This window comes from Diorhabda carinulata, chromosome 8, assembly GCF_026250575.1.
Source record: "Diorhabda carinulata isolate Delta chromosome 8, icDioCari1.1, whole genome shotgun sequence".
NCBI classification, from domain to species: Eukaryota; Metazoa; Arthropoda; class Insecta; order Coleoptera; family Chrysomelidae; genus Diorhabda; species Diorhabda carinulata.
Window position 1 is genome coordinate 15,405,044 of NC_079467.1, and position 19,161 is coordinate 15,424,204.

Here is a 19,161-nt window from a genome sequence, read left to right on the forward strand (position 1 = left end):
GCCGTTCAGAAGCAGACTTGGCAAAAATCTTTGTATCATCAACAAAAAATGATTTATTTCTTTTAATGTTCACAGCAAGATCACTAATTTAGATCACAAAGAGAAGGGGACCAAGAACAGACCTTTGAGGTACTCCAGTAAGAACCTCATGCTTAGTTGACAAAGTACCATTCGCTTTCACTTGGAACTGCCTAAGCTGGAGAAAAGATGAAATTAGTGCCAAAAGATTCCCTCTTATTCCAAGATGCTCTAGTTTGTGTAACAATAATCTATGAGGGACTTTTCAAAGTCCAGGTATATGACATCCGTAGCTTCTGCATTATCATAAGCTGTGGTCCACTGGCCTAGACATGCCAGAAGATTGATTGTTGTGGAACGACGATATTATTATGTAAACTACAGATTTTAGATGGTGGAATAACTATAGACAATGGCAAAATATTCATTTAGAATTAAGTTGGAAAATAAGACATCACATTGATAATACATATGTATTTATATTACAATTGAATTGATACTTATATAATTTTTCTATATTTTTTTAACATCATAAATATCAGTTCTTCTTTGATTAAAAATGGGTATGTTTGCTCTAACTTCATCACATTCTGAAAAGTCAATATCGGCATAAACTATATCTTCGTCTTCTTTTGCTTGAACAAGAACTTTACCCCATGGATTTGTTACTTGAGAGTAACCGTAAGCACGGAATCCTTTTTCGTTACGAGATGGGCTTATGCCACATACGAAAAGTTGATTATCTACCGCTCTAGCTTTTTGGAGCAGTTCAAAGTGAAGAGGGCCAGTTGTCGTTGTGAATGCAGCTGAAATTTATAGTGATATTTCAAGGAACATCCACAGTTGTTTAGTTATTTATTTATGGAACTCATTAGAGAGATTTTAGTTACTGTTAACAGAATTCCTGTTGAAGGAATTAATTTTCTATAAAAACTAAAATATCAGGTAATAAGTATGCAATTACATGCAACTCAATTGCAAATTATATATAAAAATTATCAGTTTGCTTCGTTCATTATATTCAACATTGCCATGAATGACTTTTGTTTCAATGACATCACTAGAAGTTGTGGCTCTTAATAAGACAGGTGCTTGTTCTAACATCAAATCGTATTTAAAATCGATTCCATTTTTATTTTGTTCCTTAACTCATAATTTGGTTATGTTAGATTAGGTAAGGTGTTGGTTCCAATATCAAATCGATTTTAAATAAGATTTGACCTTAAAACATGTAACAGTCTCATCCACCACTTCTAGAAAGGTCATCAAAAAAAATCATTCAAGGAATTTTTGATGGTTAGAAGTTGAATGTAAAATTCTTTATGATAGGAATCTCTTGCACTTGATTAGTACTTAAATCCTGTTTAACTGGAATATCAAAAGCTGGCAAACCAACCTCCAGTGCATCTAACGATAAATGGTCAACACATAGATCAGGTAGAATTATAGACATATATCTGAATCACAGTAAATGAAAAATGGGACCAAATTAAAATTCTGAGGGGTCATATTTATACCCTGTGTTGAATTCATATGGAATGGTGCACCAAACTGGACAGTCCTTGCAAGGGACAGGAAAGAGTGGCATTTGAGTCTAGAGATAGTCGAAGCCCTCCTCTAAGGCTATAGCACTAGTGATGAGAAAAAAAGTATAGTACCTAAATATTGTATTCCTTACCAGGATAAACTAATAACTTGCATCCTTCCAACCTATATATTTTGGCCAATTCCTCAAACCTCAAATCATAACAGATACCGAGTCCCACTTTGATATCATCAATATTGAATGTAGTAAATTCATTTCCTGGACTCAAAATATCTGATTCCTTGAATGTAACTTTTCCAGGTATATCAATATCAAATAAATGCATTTTTCTATATTTTGCTATCAAATTTCCTTCGGGATTCCAAACAGTGCAAGTGTTATAATATTTGCCATTTTCTATTTCGGGAAATGTACCCCCAATTAGGTAAATTGAATTTTCTTTAGCAGCTTTTGATAACATATCACATGTAGATCCTTTTGGTATACCCTCGGCATATTGCTTGAAGAAATTTGTTCCATATGGAGAGTTGAAACATTCTGGAAGAGATACAAGACCAGCTCCAGATTCTTTGGCTTTAGCTATGTGTTTTGAGGCATTTTCTAGATTTTTTACAAGTTCTGTTCCTACTTTCATTTGGATTAAAGCTGCTCGTATTTGTTTCATTTTCCCAGTATAATGATATAAATTCAAACCTCTAAAAACAATTTTAAACTTGATAAATATATAATATTAATATACATATATTTTTGTTATTATAAACTCTCAGAAATTTCTCAACAATTAAAAAACATCTCATGTATATATCCAAGTATTGATGCACCCTCCCTTTTATATTATTCATAGTACCCAACCCTGTAAATTTCATACACCCCCTCAACTGGACACTACTCCCACAATGCTTTGCTTTATTTTATAGTGCTCCAATATTTTTATTTCTTACTGGGTTTCCTCTTGACTGATACTTTTGGTTAATTGATTTATTAACAAAAATTTTTTGATTCCAAAATTTCAAGTCATAGATTCTACTACGTAAATTATTTATTAAAAAAATACAATTGTATTGTTTTATTTCCCAATATATTTCCCCCTAAGTAGACAATTTCTTGGCACTTTTTCTTTCTTTCCAATCACTTTATGAATATCACAAATTAAGTCAACCAATACTTTAAGTTCTTATCAACATATAAAATAATTCACGCAAAGTTTGTTTTCAAGAATAAATGATAAACCACTGAGAGAAACATTTTTTTGACTAATACTTTTATATAACCACTGAGAGAAACATTGTTTTGACTATTACTTTTATATAACCACTGAGAGAAACAATTTTTTTATTAATACTTTTATATAATAATAAAAATAACAATCATACTTGATAAATACGTAAACACCACTCTTTTGGTAGTCTTTTATTTCAATTAAAGTAAAATTTACATAAAAATATCCTTATCATTCTATAAATATTTTTATAAACATAGGAAGATAACCTTAACAAAACCTTCACCTTCCATCATGTGTTATGTTCTTTTTCTTCACTTCTCGCACTATATGTAAACTTAATACTTACTACCCACCGTGTTTGTCGTGTGTTATAGCTCGATGTAATATCATAGAATTTATTGTATTGTATTGAGTGCTTAACAATTGTGAAGAGGCGTATAACCTAAAACATGTGAAACTGTCACTGATATTTATAAATTTGTTTATGCTGATATAATAATAAAGCAGTGATATTGAAAGTTTAAAGTGAATGAATAAAATTAGCTCTGTACCGGTTTGGGATATGAGATCCATATGAAAAGAATGATATTCAACCCAGTGTTGTTAAATTTCAAAAATATGTTGAAGAGGGCCTTTTCAGTTAATAGTTCTAACTACGTTAAACATAGCTTAAATAACAAATTGAAAGTAAGAGCGTGGCAAACTCATGAATACGGAGACTTAAAAAATGTTCAGCTGGATGAAGTTCGAATACCAGTAATTAGAAAACCTACAGATGTTTTGGTACAGGTTAATAGTGCTTCAGTCAATCCAATTGATATACTGATGTTAGGTGAGAAAATATAAAATAACAGCAATCAAATTCCATGAAACTAATTTTGAATGGTTGTTTCATTTGTTAGGAGGATATGGTAAAACTCTAATGCAGGTTCCCAGGAACTGGGAATTAGAATTGCCTTTGATTGTTGGAAGAGATTTTTGTGGTACAATTATTGGAAAAGGACAAAGTGTATGCAATGATTACAAGGTTGGTGATGAAGTTTATGGCTTTGTCCCGTTATATAATTCAGGAACTTTTTCAGAAGCTATTATTACTGATGTATCATATGTAAGTTTATGAATCTATATATATTTAAAAAAGTATTTTTGACAAAACTTTGAGAAAAAAGAGAGAAATATGAAAAATATTTTGTATAATAAGAAATTACATTTGAAAAAATGTTTTTTATCTGTTTTTAGTATGATTTCTTAAGAAATGTAACTATTTTTGAAGATATCACTCAAAGTAGCGAAAAAAGACTAAGTTGTACTTTATTAACACATTGTTGACCTGCAATTTTACAGAAAATTCATTTAATGTCATCTGTTCTTGCAGAAATTTTATGTACCCTATTCATTTGAGAATGGTATAAATTGATCCATTCCAGAACTGTGATTCCCATTTGCTCCAAGTATTTGGTAACAATTCTGGTGGTATGTGGACGAGCATTATCCTGCATTAAAACGAATTGCTTACCAATAAATGGAACAAAAGTGATCACAGCCTCTAGGAAGACTTCCTCCATGTACTTCCAAACAGTCATTCCCATTATTTATGAAAATCAGTTCAGTTCGGGCATAGAAATTAGTTCCACCCCATACCATAACTGATCTCCTTTAAAAAGTCCGTTATTTATGAATGGTACATTGAGCAAATTGCTCCCCTAGTTATCCTCACACTCCGTCTCGATTGTCCGAGTTGTATAGACCAAATGGAGACTCCTCCATGAATAAAACAGTTCCCCATTGCTCCAGAGTCCAATGAGAATACTGATAGGAAAATAATCGCCTTTCCCTTCGATGCCTTTCCAGGAGTCGGGGCCCTGTTGAAGGTCGCCTTCATACGATTTCATGCTGTTTAATGTCGGTGGCTCAATACTGACAGCATAATAAATCGATCGTCTACTGCCGGCCCTCCTATTGTGGCTACCAGTCTTCTGCTTTGGCAATGTACCGTAAGCTCCGACCTTCTCTGGACAAAGCTTCAGCTTGTGCTATGTCAAAATTTGAAAGAATCATTATTCTGGACCAAAATAAAAAAAACATGTCTATTAATCATAGAAAAGAATTGATTACTAAATTAAAGATGTTTAAATGTTCGAAAATCTACTTACAGTTTAGAATAAGTCCAACAAATAAATCAAATTTTTATATAATTGTTTACTAATACTGAAGGAATTAGCTCAGTGGAGCTAGACCCTAAATTCTCTATAATAACTAGAATACCCACAAAAACAAACAAATCTTACTGAAAATTAGCTTTCAGTAAGAAATATAATGAAGTATCCTGTTTTTTTGCTGTTGAGTGTATATACTTGAAAACTAGACTGTACTCTAATTCAGAACATTGACTGCTTCTAGAACTCCAAGGTAGGTAAAATTGTTAAAAGCTCGAGTTCCTTAAAACAATCATTATTTTTCTCAATAATTTGAATTTGTTTCAAAATTTTTACACATATAATAATACTTTCTTTATAATTCTAGTTATTACCCAAACCAAAACATTTGACTCACTTTGAAAGTGCTTCTATGGTTTACGCAACTATGACTGCATGGAGCGCTCTTTATGTTTTTGGAAATATGTTGTCAAAACAAAAAAAAGGGTTGCGGGTTTTAATATTAGGAGCCTCAGGCGGTGTGGGAACAGCTGCTATACAAATTTTAAAGTCACAACAATGTCATGTAAGTAAATTTTAAAAATAGAATTATCATTAAAATGTATTGAAATTTGCGAATTGAATGATTCTAAGAAAACTCGATTCAAATCTCACATTTTTGTACAAGGTGTATCAAAATTAATGTTATATTTGAATTTGTCTCATTCTCACTTAAGGACTATTACGATTGGATCGTCACACAATGGAACGTGTTCATATTGTATCAAAAGAATTTGTATTCACTTACAAGTTTATTATTCCCTTTAGGTATTTGCTACTTGTTCAGAAGATGCAATACCTTTGGTTACCGAATTAGGAGCAGATAATGTTTTCAATTATAAAGATCAAGATTTTGAACAAAAAATTGAACAAGAGGGCAGGTAAAAACATATATTTAAAATGAACTGTGATAGAGAGCGTTCAAGTATTATGTATTTAAATTGTTAAATGAAAAAAATAACATTATAAAAATAACATACCAAAAAATTAATTCAAATATAAACTTTTTTTTAAAACTTCCCAATCTATTACAATTTATTCATACAACACAAACAATTTTAGGTAGATTTTAACCCATATTAGCCCTGCGTTACCTTATGGTAACGCTTTCACGAATTTATGTAAAGCAGTTTTACAGGGTGTTCCACGACCAGTTAAAACTATCTGTATATGGCAAAATACTTATAGTAAAATCATGTATATTAATACATCTTTGAAATCTACATAAAATTCTAGTATACTTTTTTTAAAAACTTTTTTCGAAAAATGCATACTTTTTGAGTTATTAATTTTTGTTATAAAAAATTTGAACATCACAGACCCTTATAAATTATTTTTTTACGATGTTACCCTTAAAGATATGAAAATGGTTTCTGTTCCATTGCTTTAAGCGAGGTTAGACGTGTTTGAATCTATTTTGAAAAATTTTTCATTTTATACGAGGTGTGCATAAAAAGTACTCAAAGTTTAACTTCATAAATATCAAATTTCTTAATTTTTTTAAATATAACCACCCGGGTTTTTCTATTTTAATGCATTCAGATATAAATGTGTTCTGTAAATTTTTAGAGATGCAGGTCTTGTTAACTTCGAATTATATCAAGGCTAAGGACATAACTCAAACGAAGGGGATCACATTACTTTTGGAAAGTATACTTCATCACTACTCCGCATGCTTAGAGAGTTTCCGGAAATGAAGGAAAGTTCTCCATACCAACTTTATATGGACAACTTATTCACAAGCCTTTGTTTCTGTTAAAACTATACAGTCAATATTGTTATTTAGGCTTTCATCAAATACCAAAAAGTCATCTAGTTTGCAACCTAACCCATGTATATTTTGTTCATATGTTTCAAGTTTTTCAATAACAGAGTCTCTTATATGTGTGTTTTTGGTGTTTTGTTGATTTTTAATGCTTTGTCTTGAATTTTCTTTTCGTGTTTTGTTTGGTACTGGTGTACTAGGAGCACTTTATGGTTTTTCTGTAGTATCCTTTTCAGTTTCTTCTGGCCTTTCTAACTCTTCCGCTGTGTATCTTTTACCATCTATATAAAATATATTATTCTATATAATGTATAATTGATTTCCTGCTGTGTAACAATTGTTTTTGTTATTTTCCTTTGCTAGGTTTAGTTTTCTGAGGATGCTATTCTTGTATCTTTGCTTGGTAGTCAGGTCGCTAGCAATGGAAATCCTGCTGCCCTTCAAGTTTCTTTTATTTTTAAGTATTTCAGTTTTTTTTTGAATTACGAGAATTCAATTTTGATAGGAGGGTTATTTGTTTTTCCAAGTGGATAATAGTTATTGAGGTCATTTTCAGTAATGTTCACATCTACTAATCTTTATATCTCCTTTCTGATGTAGTCAGTTGTAATTTCTTCTGGTTTTGTGTTCAGATGATGTTAATTTTCTTAAACTTCCTTTCCAGATTTTCAATTTTATTTGATAGTTACTCATTATCTATCTCTAGTTTATTTCTTTATTTTTATATTTGATTTTTAGTGTTACTCTTATCTCTACAGCTTCTATGAAAGTTTTTTATTGGTAATGGACATCCTCACTTCTATTGTAGAGTTTATTTCAGTGTTTATTTTCCTTTAGAGTGTTAAATATTCTAATAACTAAACAAGGTCATTTTAGCAAAACAACACTTGTAGAGTGAAAAGTAGCACATCCATAAGACTTCGAACCAAAACAATAATCAAAAACCAATCAAATCAAAATAAAACAAAACACACGCACGAAATATAAACACATGATCGACTCTTACTACTGCCACTAATATCTTTTTGTAAGTTCTAGAAATGTGTTAAATAATGAAATATTCTTAAATATTTACAGGCGCGCAGTTTCGTTATTTAATAGCCAGACCTCGTATAAATAAAAATCGAGATGCTAGTAACTTCAAGTACTAATCCATGCGAACATTTTGACCACTTCCAATTATGTTTTCGACCCATAGTTGTAAAGTTATGCAGGTTTTAAACTGCGTGGTAAGAGGCTAAAGCTGGTCGTCCATTAAAAGCGTAGTCGCGCGACTCGAAGGTAGCTCGTAGACGCCCGTGTATGTGCGATAATGAGACTGAGCGACTGGTATCATTCACTGCAGGCGACTCTATACTACTTAGTTTGCAACTGTCATCATAAAGAAAGTGTGCTTTGTAGAATCGTGTGAAATAGATTTGCAAAACATGTACTTTTTGGAGCAACTTTACATAATAAGGCGTTTGAGAGCTTGTCGCGATAAGAAGAGACGTTTGTGTTGGATGAATGAAATACTTAGTAGAAGAAATTTACTGGGAGAATTCCATCACCTGCATGCCGATTTACTAAACAATCCGCACAAATTTTTTTATTATTACCGGATGAGTCCAGACACACTTTTGTCCTTTTTGTACATTTTGAGTGCTATAGAGTCATCGATCGCCAAAGATTCAAATTTCAGGGAGACAATAAGACCTGTGGAACCTTTAAGTGTGACTTTAAGGTAAGTAAAGTTATTCAATTGTCATAAATCTTTATTAATTTAAATTGAACAAAAAAGAAGTAACAACCATCTATCATGAAAAGGAAATAAAAAAAGTACTCAATAGTACTGACAATATACAAACTTTTTGTAATTCTTATTGCGCCTGATTGGTATTAGCCTACATAACACAGTTACTTGGTATCTGAAAAGTTCCCGAAATATTGTCGCAAATTAGTATTAATCTCGCCTGGAGGTGAGTTAGACGTTTGAATTGTCCATGAGGGTCCACCATTCAATTTGCGGTGTTATGGAACATTTTTTAGGTATGGAAGAAGACTAACCAAAAACTGGTAGTTGCTGTCTCCTTCTTTGTTAACAGCATGTTCGGTAAATAATGATTTCTAGAAATTTATCTTCAACCATGATGTTTGCTGGTTTATTTTTTTTACGTTTAGGATTGCTAGTTGTAGGTGTTATTAGAGGACCAAAAGGACGAACGTCAGCATTATCTGGTTGCGTATCATGCTGTTTTCTGTGCATCTGATTGCTGCTTGCAGGTACTGGGGGTTCCATCTTTCTAGTTTCGCTCGATGACATATCAACTTCTCCTTGGTCAGTGACAACTGTTTGTGGTGATTCCAAATGAGACAAATCATCTTCATCGGAAATAACGTCTCCGTCATCATTTTGAGAAAGTTTTCTTTCTGGAGAGGCAACATTTCCCCTCAGCAGTCTTGGCTCAATTATGTCAGAGAGGAACAGCATCTGGTCGAAGAAAGTCCATGAAGAGGAACCTTCTTCCGGCGCCTCATCTCCTGATTTATAGACTTTTTTATATTCTCTTCAAATACATCGCGCAGTCCTTTTCACTTTTTCTTTACTTCGTTCATTAAAACACAAACCACCGTTTTGGTTAATATTGCAAATAACAAAAACATTTTTTTTTAGAATAAATCATGTAATCTGTAGGTTCATAATGATTTCTGTTGTTACAGGTACTTCAATCAAAACATTGGGGTATTCGTTTAGAATGTCGAATGTAGCCGTTGGAAGAATAGTGAAAGAAACATGTATTGCTATTTGGGACCATTTGAGTACTCTACATATGCCATTCCCTCTTACAGATTAATAGCAGGAGTGAATAAAAGAAGGTTTTTGGTGTAAATGGTAATTTCCTAGTTGTCTTGGGTGCATTGATGGAAAACATATACGCATACGAAATCCAGACCATTCAGGCAGCATGCTCAGGAATTACAAGCATTTCTTTTCAACTGTGCTACAAGGTGTTGCGGCACCCGATTGCAAGTTTATTAACATTGATATAAGAGGGTACGGCAAGGAAAGTGATGGTGGTGTGTTTTCTAATTCACGCCTTTATAGAAGGATGAAAAATATTGGGTAATAAACGGCTTACCACACACTGCCTGGATCGAATATTAGGTTCCGCGCGTTCTTTTGGGAGATGAAGCCTATCCATTGAAAACTTACTTGATGCGACCCTTTCCCGCAATACAACTTGGACCTTCACAGACAATTTTCAATAAACGACTTTCACAAATACTGCAAGTTATTGAATGCGCGCTTGGTATTATTTCTGCCAAGTGGAGAGTGCTTCGAAAAGGAAATGAGATTGAACCAAACTTTGTCGGTGGTATCGTTAAATGTATATGTTTGTTGCACAATATTATAATTGACAAAGAAGGCGAAACCACAACCTATGTCAATACCTAACAATCAGAAACCAGTACTACAAAAGCCAGATTTGCTTCCCTAGGCGAAAATAGGAATGTCACAACAGCTTATGTGATCAGTGACAAATTTACAGCATATTTTTGTGAACATGAAGCAAATACCTAAAAAAACTTGTGTCTAAAGTAAAAGCTTTGTACTAACGGTCTGTTTTTGCTTAAATATTTCTTATGTTTTGTTCACTTTATAATATAATAATGATATTAAAAACAACTCTTACCATTATTATTAACATCTACTTCTTTTGCAACTTTCGAAAACTAAACAGTACCTGCACAGAACACACGAACCCAAACGCAATGATGTATACAGGCGATTACAAGCGACTAATCCCATTCAGGGGGGATCGGTCGCCAGCCGCTTGTGGTCGGCCGAGGCCGGTCGCTCAAGGTCGTTTATAGTGGATGTTGTTTACTTATATTTCATTTGTTAGGATCAGTCGCTTGTATACGGGCGTATACGCGCTACCCTCGAGTCGGGCGCCTACGCTTCCAATGGACGAGCAGCCTTAAGTGAGTGCCCGCGATCTGAGGCGAGACCGCGATTACTTCTTTACAGTAACTTAATTGAAGTTAATTTTTCAAAGTCTCAAAAATATATTTATTATTTCATTGTTTTATTGCACCTTACAAATATCTATTTCTCAATTTATAAAACAAGCTAATCAATTTAATAATATTAATCGTTTGTTGTATCAGAATTATTCTTGCGAGTATTATTTTAGAAAAATAATTATATATTTTAATTTACAACGTGATTTTTACGTATAATCTTCACAATTTTATGAAATACTAGCTGACCTGGCAGTCTTCGTACTGCATCAATCAATAAATAAAAGACCTAAACTTTAAACAAACAAAAGGAATAATTTTTTTAATACAATAAATAAAAAAATTCTCGGTACGAATGAAGTTTTATTATTATTTTCGATTAATTTCACATGATGTTGCTTACTTAAAAAACAGAGTTTTCCTGAATAACTGGTTATTTATAAGGTTTCAATTTGATATTGACAGACACACACACAGTTATGATACAGTCTTTTATACAATTTAAAGCTTTCTGATAAACTATATTTTTTGTTTCGTTTTGGGGTGCATAAATAAACAAAGATGACGATTTACCGACGCGAGAATACGCGACGTATAATTGCTCATCCGTGAAACAGGGAAACTCCAAGTTGATTCCGCAACCTTCCAACGATTGGCATTGCGATTTATTTATGGTCATCGTAAAAGCCAGACGCACAGGAAATTGTAAACGTTTATAATCGAATGGTAAGTTCATTGGAATCATCGGTTTACGTGGGATCAAGACATCCTCTCCTTTGTATTTTCCCTTTATGATTGACGTTATTCATCACCTTTTTCACAGCCAGTCTTGTTCCATTGCACAGTCGAGGTTGATCAATGTAACATTACGCAGCATGATGACAACTGATCCTACTTTTCACTGCAAATTGTGAGGTGGTTATCCAAGCAATTCCAGTGAATTTAAAAACTCTGAGGTATAGTTGATTATGTCATCTTGTTTCATAACGGTGTCGACTGATTTGAAGGAAACCAACTGTCCCGGAAAATAACGTGAGAGGGGTTGAAAATTTCAATACAATGTATATGAACAAACTGGTAGAACGTGAAAATCTACACATACTAGTGTTATTTTTCTCACTACTCTTGTGTAGAGGAACAATTATAGCTGTTTTTAGACAGCTAGGAAAAAGCCCTTTTTGTAAGGATTCGTTGATTAGAGAACATAAAACGTTAATCATCACTTCTATAAAATCAAAAATAACTTAGCTGTAAACTCATAGATGCCGCAGGAAGTCTTGTTTTAAATGTTGAGAATGGTTTGGTCTAGCTCAGATCTATTTACAGGTCTAAGGAAGAGACTGTTACTGATTCTTTTAGAAGAAAAGAGGAAAGAAAAAACATCACGACCTGGAGATATTTTAAAACTAATATTTTTATTAACGTTCACGAAATAATTGTCAAGGTCGTACTGAATTAAGGTCCATAGAGTTTGTCGAATGTGTTTTGTTACTTCTTTGATAACAGACCAAGTTTCTTTCGACGAATTTTTAGCTGTCGAGTTGCGATTGTTGTAATAGTTTTGGTAGTTTTTCGTTCAATTTAGAATCAATATCGCAAGAAAAATCAACCCAATCATTAGCTAAACATAATTTATGAAATTTAGTGAAGCTTTATTCAGAGGAAATACTGACTAACTGAGTTTGTTTCTACAAAGATTTACAAGGTATTAAAAATTCGGCGAAAACAGCTTCATGGTCAGAGAGACCTGAATTAATTACTGAGTGATTCACACCGTGGGGTAGATCTAGAATCTACAATTGAGGAAGTTGTTTTAATAATTCGAGGTAATTCATGTGCATATTTAGCTGAAATGACTTAAAAATATTTACCAGTGACTTCCGAATGGCACAAACATTAGTAAAGTCAATGTTAAAACCTCCGCATAGAACTCTTCAGCTCTTAGTGGGCAGTGTCGATTATATATATTGAATATTAGATTTGGGAGGTCTATAAATACAAATAATATATAAATCGATAGTCCTAGGGGTAAAAGGGCACGTGCTCTAGTGCTATTTAGTTCTAGCCTTTCTTCTAATATTTCAATAAATATTAGAGTCAGCTCCAAAGCTATTACTTTTATTTAACACTTATACTCGTACAATTAGATGGTATCATGGTTTGTTATAAATAAAATACGTAATACTTGAAGCTACCCTATGCGAAGTCTAAAATTATAAAGGAGCTAAATGTGTGTTCTAGATATCATATAATATTGGACGGTGCAAGAATGGGTCATCAAAATATACCAAAAGGCTGGAAATTCGATACTTATATTTCACTTAATTCGCCATTACTTAAAAATACCGATCAATATGGTTTATTGCCAGGTTTAGCATACAGTTTGAGTGATGTATTGGAGTCGAATTTGAAACGATTTAAAGATGGAAGCAGTATAGTATGGGGATTTTTCGTACCATCTCGGAACGGCTTCGAGTTCATAAATGAGTTGATAACGGACAAGAAGGTAATTTTTGTTATGTAAAAAAGTTTTTCCCGGATACAATGTTTTTATTTTTATTTTTTTAATTGAGGGAACTTATCTATACATTTGATTCTGATTCTAAAATATAGGGCAAATAGTCATTTAATCCTTAGACGAATGGTTTTTATCAAGTTTAGTTGGTTTTATTACGAAGGTGGCTTCGAAGTACATGAATCCGTATAATAAGGGATTGGAATACACGTTGGTTTCGCGTATAAGTTATCGAAGGATCAACCAGACATTAAACGATCTCCGCGCTTTTAACAAAATCTAATAATAGTGGTCTCTTGTGATCAGATTATGATTGGGATAACTCGAATCATAGTTTTCCAAGTCCACTACATTAAGTTATGACCGGAGACTGGAGATGGCGTGCGACTGTCTACCCGTTACATTTTTTTATTATTCCACTGTTAGATTCATAAGTATGAATAAAATTTTAATTATAAAAAGATTGTGGGTAAAATATGTAATGATAAAAAATTATGGTTGCTATGTATTTCATATATAAAGTTAGTAAAATCTTATAATCCTGTACCTTATTAACGACTAGATTTACTAAGAATTGATTTGTTCCAGATAAAACCGATTATCCATAAAAAGTTCAGTTTTGATCAATTACCGGAGGCGCTCCAAACTGTTGCCGATGGGCATTTGAGAGGAAAAGTTGTGATCGATTATCAGTGATATTAGATTTTATTTATAGACAAATTTAAAGATTAATTGTTGATAATATTATTTTTGCAAGTAATAAATGATTAAATAATTACTGCAGGTCTCTCCATTATTATACTTATTTATACTGCAAGGCAATCCAGATTAGACCATCGTTTTCTATGTATTTTAAATTGAATTGTATCTTACTGTAATCAAAATTTCTTTTCTATCAAAATAATATTGCTGTTACTTTTTTTTCCTATATTGAACAGCCATGAAAGCGTCTAGTATGTTAGGGCCCTGTTGGACTGAATATGTTGTTTGGAAAAATCTTTGTTAAGCCATATAAAGTAATTTTGATTTCCATTTATTTTTAAATTAATAAAATGTCAAAAAAAAAATATATGAATTAATACTATATGTTATTACCTAATTTCCTATTTGAAAGTAGGCAACATTGCACGAATGTAACTTAGACAGGGATGCAACCTATTATATGAATTAACTCACCACTCCTGATGGGAACAATTAGGATCTGTTAATCATATAGTTAAGTGATACAAAGAGTCCCTTATTTCACCCTCCATTAACGTAGCGTCTAGGATTACTTAATTTTTGTCTTATATCAATGTGACTGTGAAGGACCATAAATTTATCTACCGAATTTCTAGTTATTATTGTATTTGTTAAGATTTATTGCTTAAGGGACTAGTTCTGGTTATAAAAAATGACGCATAATTAAAAATTTTTTTTCTGGTCTTTATTATAATTTATTATTGTTTATTATTTTTTGATAATAAAGTGTTACACAATTTCTAAAAAATTTTTTTCTTCAATATCATTGTAGAGGGGCTCAAGTTAGGACTGCGAAACTAACAGCCTCCCATTGAGCTGAGATAATCTCGTATTTGGTAAATGGTATCTTATATTATAATTTACCACATTTGATTGAAACAATTGAAAATAAAAACAAAATGGCGGCTGTTAAAAAAATACCTACGTAAAATTAATGTTTTTTTCTTTCACTTTTTTCCCATGGCAAATTTTTTAAGAACCTTTTTATCTTATTATTAATAGAAGTAGATGTGTTTGTTTATTTGTATATTAACAAGGTTTTTTACAATCACTTATTTAATTTCAATGTTTTCAACTTTATAGATGTGAAACTTATTTCTATGGATATATGGACTAATGAGGTTTCGGTGTAAATTGGATAGTTACAACCAGAGCCATTTTTAATATTTGCTTAAAATAGTTCAATATATAATATATTAAAATGGTGAACGTTGTGAAATACTTTTGAATTTTTCTCTTTTTTTTTTGAATTATGAACAATGGCTGTCATGTTTCTGCAACCTTCAACATCGTCAGCCATATTTGTTTTTCAATATTTCTAAAGGTATATTATAACATATTAAAAGGGCAGACTCTATAAAATACTTAATTTCTATACCTGGCGCACCTAAGAGACCCCAAACCTACCGCGGCCGGGCTTAGATATTACCCATTGCTTGATTGTTGGGCTAGTAGTCTCACTGGACAAAATTGTACCGTGTTATCAGATTTAAGCTGATACTTAGATTATAATCACAGAATAACGACTGCAGTTGCAAATTTCACCATGAATTGAAAGTAAATAATTGCAGTGGCTTAGTTTTAGCGTTAAAAAAATGGCGCGAAAACGTCAAAAAAGTTTTCTCATCCCAATTTATTTAAGAGTTTAAACAGAAAAAAGATGTAATTATTTCAGAACGACTAAACATACTGTTGTTAAATCGTGTCTCACCTTTAATTCAAAAGTAAGATTCAAAAATTTGGCACTGCATATCTATAACTAAGTATAGGGCAGACACCGCAGTATTTAGATAATAAACTGAAAGGTCTTCAATACGACAAAAAAAATTAAAGTGCCAATTAACGGACTACGAAATATGAAAAAAACATAAATTCAATTATATAGATTCAACAATTCTTGGAACGGAATCTAATACACAAAAAAGAGAATTTTTAGAAATGGTTCACATTCATAAGAACGAAAAAACTATAAATGATAAAAAGACCTAAATAATTTAATTAAAATTTAAGGCTCTATTATGAAAATTCTAATACAAGTACAAATAATTTAATTAATTACTGCTACATATTTTTGAAATGAAAAACTAAGGAAAAAATAAATTTCTATTTCGATTTCATTTTAATTTTGATATTCATGTTGTAGGTGATTTAATGATTAATATAAGTGTTGATATCATATTTTGATAAAGACTGAAAATAGTCGAAACTTCAAAATTTTTATCTATCAAAAATTATTAAACAAAACTAATTTTGTAACAGAAGAGACCTAAAATCAAGACGATTCAAAAATATAAACATATATAAATAAAATATGCGAAATTATCCAAATTTTCATATGTAGTTTATTTTTATTGTAATAAACATAATATAACATGCTTTTACCATGTTATTTGATGTTTATACGGGTAACACTTAGAAAGTAAGCAACAATTCGAGAATTTATAAATTTATTAAGAAACAACACTTTCAGTCGACACTACAATAATTGAACAAAGCACACACAAAATTTGACGAGGTTATTTTTGAAAAAGGTTTATTGCCACCTCGATACTAGATGACAATTCTCATGTGAGTGGGCATAGAACGCAAGACATTCTGAATGTTTGCTTGAGGAAAATTGGTCCATTCTTCAATCAGGGTCAATTAGAGCTCTTCACGTGTTGATGAAGCAGACGCGACGTTTCACATAGGGGAGAGTGGGGCAAGTTAACGGACGGGGTGAGATGACGAATTCCGTTTATCTCCTAAGAAAAAATATTTTAAATTTTAACCATGGGTGCAGAAGGTCTATAACCCGGCGACCTTGTAATATTTCCAAGCTGAATCTATCAGTATTGTTCTTTGGCGCTTAAGAACATGTTGACAAATTACGCTATTGTGGTTCTAATATTTTCGTAGTTTAAATAAGGTTTAGCATCAAAAAGAAAGGTAAGTTCGTTTAGATACATACTTATATCGTATTTATAGGCCCTAAGGTGTAAACCTTTCAATAAATAAAACATAATATGTGTTTGTGTTTTGTTTTGTTTCCTAAAATAACTTTTATGTTATAAAGGGGCAAGTTGACGAATTCGTCAATATGTACATAATATGTAATATTTAAAATGTTTTGCTCTTTTCAGATGGTGAGAACCTACATTAGAAAAACTGAGCGGCGCAGTTGGTCAGAAGACAGCCTAATCGCAGCATTACATGCTGTCCAACATGACAATCAATCCGTCAATTCTGCAAGTATCCAATATGGTATTCCAGAAGCAACCTTAAGAAGATTTGTTAAGAAACAAAATAATGTGGAAGATCTTCCAGCCTCTGGTGGTCGGTTTAAAAGAACATTTAGTAATGAACAAGAACGCGAATTGGCTAACTATTTAAAGGAATTTAATGTGATGGCATTTGGTCTCACATCAAAAGAATGTCGAAAACTAGCTTACGAATTTGCGGAAGTAAATGTGAGCTTTCCACCCCACTCAACTCACCGACTCCAACCATTAGATGTGAGTTTTTTTGGTCCTATGAAAACCTATTATAGTCAAGCTTGAGAGAATTTTATGGTCAACAATCCAGGAAAAGCAATAACAGATAAAGAGGTAGCTAAATTGTTTGGTGTGGCCTATTTAAAAGCAGCCACTGTTGGGACAGCAGTAAACAGTTTTGAAAAGTGTGGAATAGAGCCATTCAACCCTCAAGTCTTTACTGATGTTGATTTTGCAACTTCCAAATTCAGTGAACGCCAAATTCCTGAAAATCTTGCCGATGACTCAAGCGATAATGAGCCCTTATTAACAAAAAAAATTAGACTGAGTATTATAGGATTTGGGGATGGAAGCAGTGAATCACAGAAAGAAAACACATCAACAATGGTAAAAGAAACTATCGTAGTAGAAGCGATAGCTGGTCCATCTGGAGTGCCCAGAGAAAGAAAAAGTGGTATTTTTACACAAAAGATACAAGACAACATAACTTCTGAGCCAGAATGTTCTAATACTAATAAGTCTCTGACTGATATTAGGCCACCTCCAGTCTACCAACGTCCAATCAACCATAGCCAAAGACGTCGTCAGAAGGCGACAATTTTAACGTCCACTCCCAATAAAGAGGAGCTCGAAGAAAACTACAGACAACAATTGGTCAAAAATATTAAAGGAAAGAAACAAGTTAAGCGTTCGGTTTTTATGGATAGTGCGAAAACATCAAAAATGGTAGAACCAGAGTCTGAGATTTTCTGCCCTGGATGTATGGAACAATATAAAGATCCCCCTATTGACGACTGGATAATGTGTAGTAAATGTAAAAAGTGGTGGCATGAGTTATGTAGTCAATTTGATGGGGAAATTGAATTTATTTGTGACTTCTGTAATAATTAGTTGTCTTGCCCCTATATGTTCGTCATGTTACCCCACTATGGGGCAAGTTGTAAGAAATTATACTTTTTTTTGTTATGTTCTACAATTTTATATGCGCATTTTGATTTAATTTGTGAAATATATGTTTGATTCTTAACACATTAAGGTGTTCAAATTCCTCTAATTAAAATAAATAGTATACTTTTACCAATTATTTATACGTCATTTCCCTTAAGGTCGTCAACTTGCCCCACCCTCCCCTACCTTTTGAGCTGGTCCCGAATATTCTCAATAGGATTGAGAATTGATTTTTGCAAGGTAATTCGTTACAATAACGAGACTGGTTACGAAAAAGGGTTTTATTATAAAAATTATTCTACATTCGAATGCTTCTCTTCAATACTCCCCTCCCTTCGCTACTCACCTTTTCATACGTTTTTTTCCATTGATCGAAGCGGTGCTGGAAGTCTTCTTCGTTGAGGGCCCTTAGAAGCTCTACCGTTTTTACCATTACCGTTTTCATCGATTCAAATCGGGTCCCTTTCAAAGCAGATTTTATCTTCAGAAACAAAGAAAGGCGCACGGTGCCAAATCTGGTGAGTACGGCGGGTGTTCGAGTACTGGAGTGCGTTTACTGTTTACTGTTTCACAGATAGCGGTTATGGGCAGGTGTGTTATCTTGGTGCAAAATCGGTTGACAGTCTGACCTTCTGGAACCCATTCAGTCATCACGATATCGTTAATTTCGAATAAAACGGTCGACATTGCCCTTTTCTCAATTTTTTCAATTAAAAGATTTTTTCAATTAAAT

The 19,161-nt window shown here is 32.6% G+C and overlaps 2 protein-coding genes across 3 annotated transcripts; one reads left to right on the forward strand and one right to left on the reverse strand.

Annotated features, from left to right (window-relative positions):
* Positions 1-477: 477 nt before the first annotated feature.
* LOC130897260 (omega-amidase NIT2) lies at positions 478-10,492 on the reverse strand. Of its 2 annotated transcripts, XM_057806019.1 has the most exons (4): positions 10,421-10,492; positions 3,140-3,228; positions 1,697-2,259; positions 478-824 (listed from the first exon to the last, which is right to left on the reverse strand). In XM_057806019.1, exons 1-4 carry the CDS (start codon positions 10,433-10,435, stop codon positions 532-534), a joined length of 960 nt encoding a protein of 319 aa, XP_057662002.1. In that variant the 5' UTR covers positions 10,436-10,492; the 3' UTR covers positions 478-531. The 2 variants fall into 2 exon arrangements, with proteins under 2 accessions (XP_057662002.1, XP_057662003.1); XM_057806020.1 differs by lacking the exons at positions 3,140-3,228; positions 10,421-10,492 and adding an exon at positions 2,938-3,070.
* Positions 3,109-14,755, forward strand: LOC130897259 (reticulon-4-interacting protein 1, mitochondrial). The gene is made up of 6 exons (XM_057806018.1): positions 3,109-3,618; positions 3,689-3,894; positions 5,310-5,507; positions 5,750-5,862; positions 12,993-13,257; positions 13,855-14,755. The coding sequence occupies exons 1-6, from the start codon at positions 3,360-3,362 to the stop codon at positions 13,960-13,962; spliced, it is 1,149 nt and encodes a 382-aa protein (XP_057662001.1). The 5' UTR covers positions 3,109-3,359; the 3' UTR covers positions 13,963-14,755.
* Positions 14,756-19,161: the final 4,406 nt, after the last annotated feature.

Excerpts from the sequence above, each read along its gene's own strand:
- LOC130897259 (XM_057806018.1), top strand. The coding sequence starts at position 3,360 with ATGAAAAGAATGATATTCAACCCAGTGTTGTTAAATTTCAAAAATATG. Across the intron at positions 3,895-5,309 it reads TTATTACTGATGTATCATAT|TTATTACCCAAACCAAAACA; the intron begins GTAAGTTTATGA and ends TTATAATTCTAG. Across the intron at positions 5,863-12,992 it reads AAAATTGAACAAGAGGGCAG|ATATCATATAATATTGGACG; the intron begins GTAAAAACATAT and ends TGTGTGTTCTAG.
- LOC130897260 (XM_057806019.1), bottom strand. Across the intron at positions 2,260-3,139 it reads TATAACACACGACAAACACG|AGGTTTGAATTTATATCATT; the intron begins GTGGGTAGTAAG and ends AATTGTTTTTAG. Across the intron at positions 825-1,696 it reads CAAGTTATTAGTTTATCCTG|CTGCATTCACAACGACAACT; the intron begins GTAAGGAATACA and ends TATAAATTTCAG.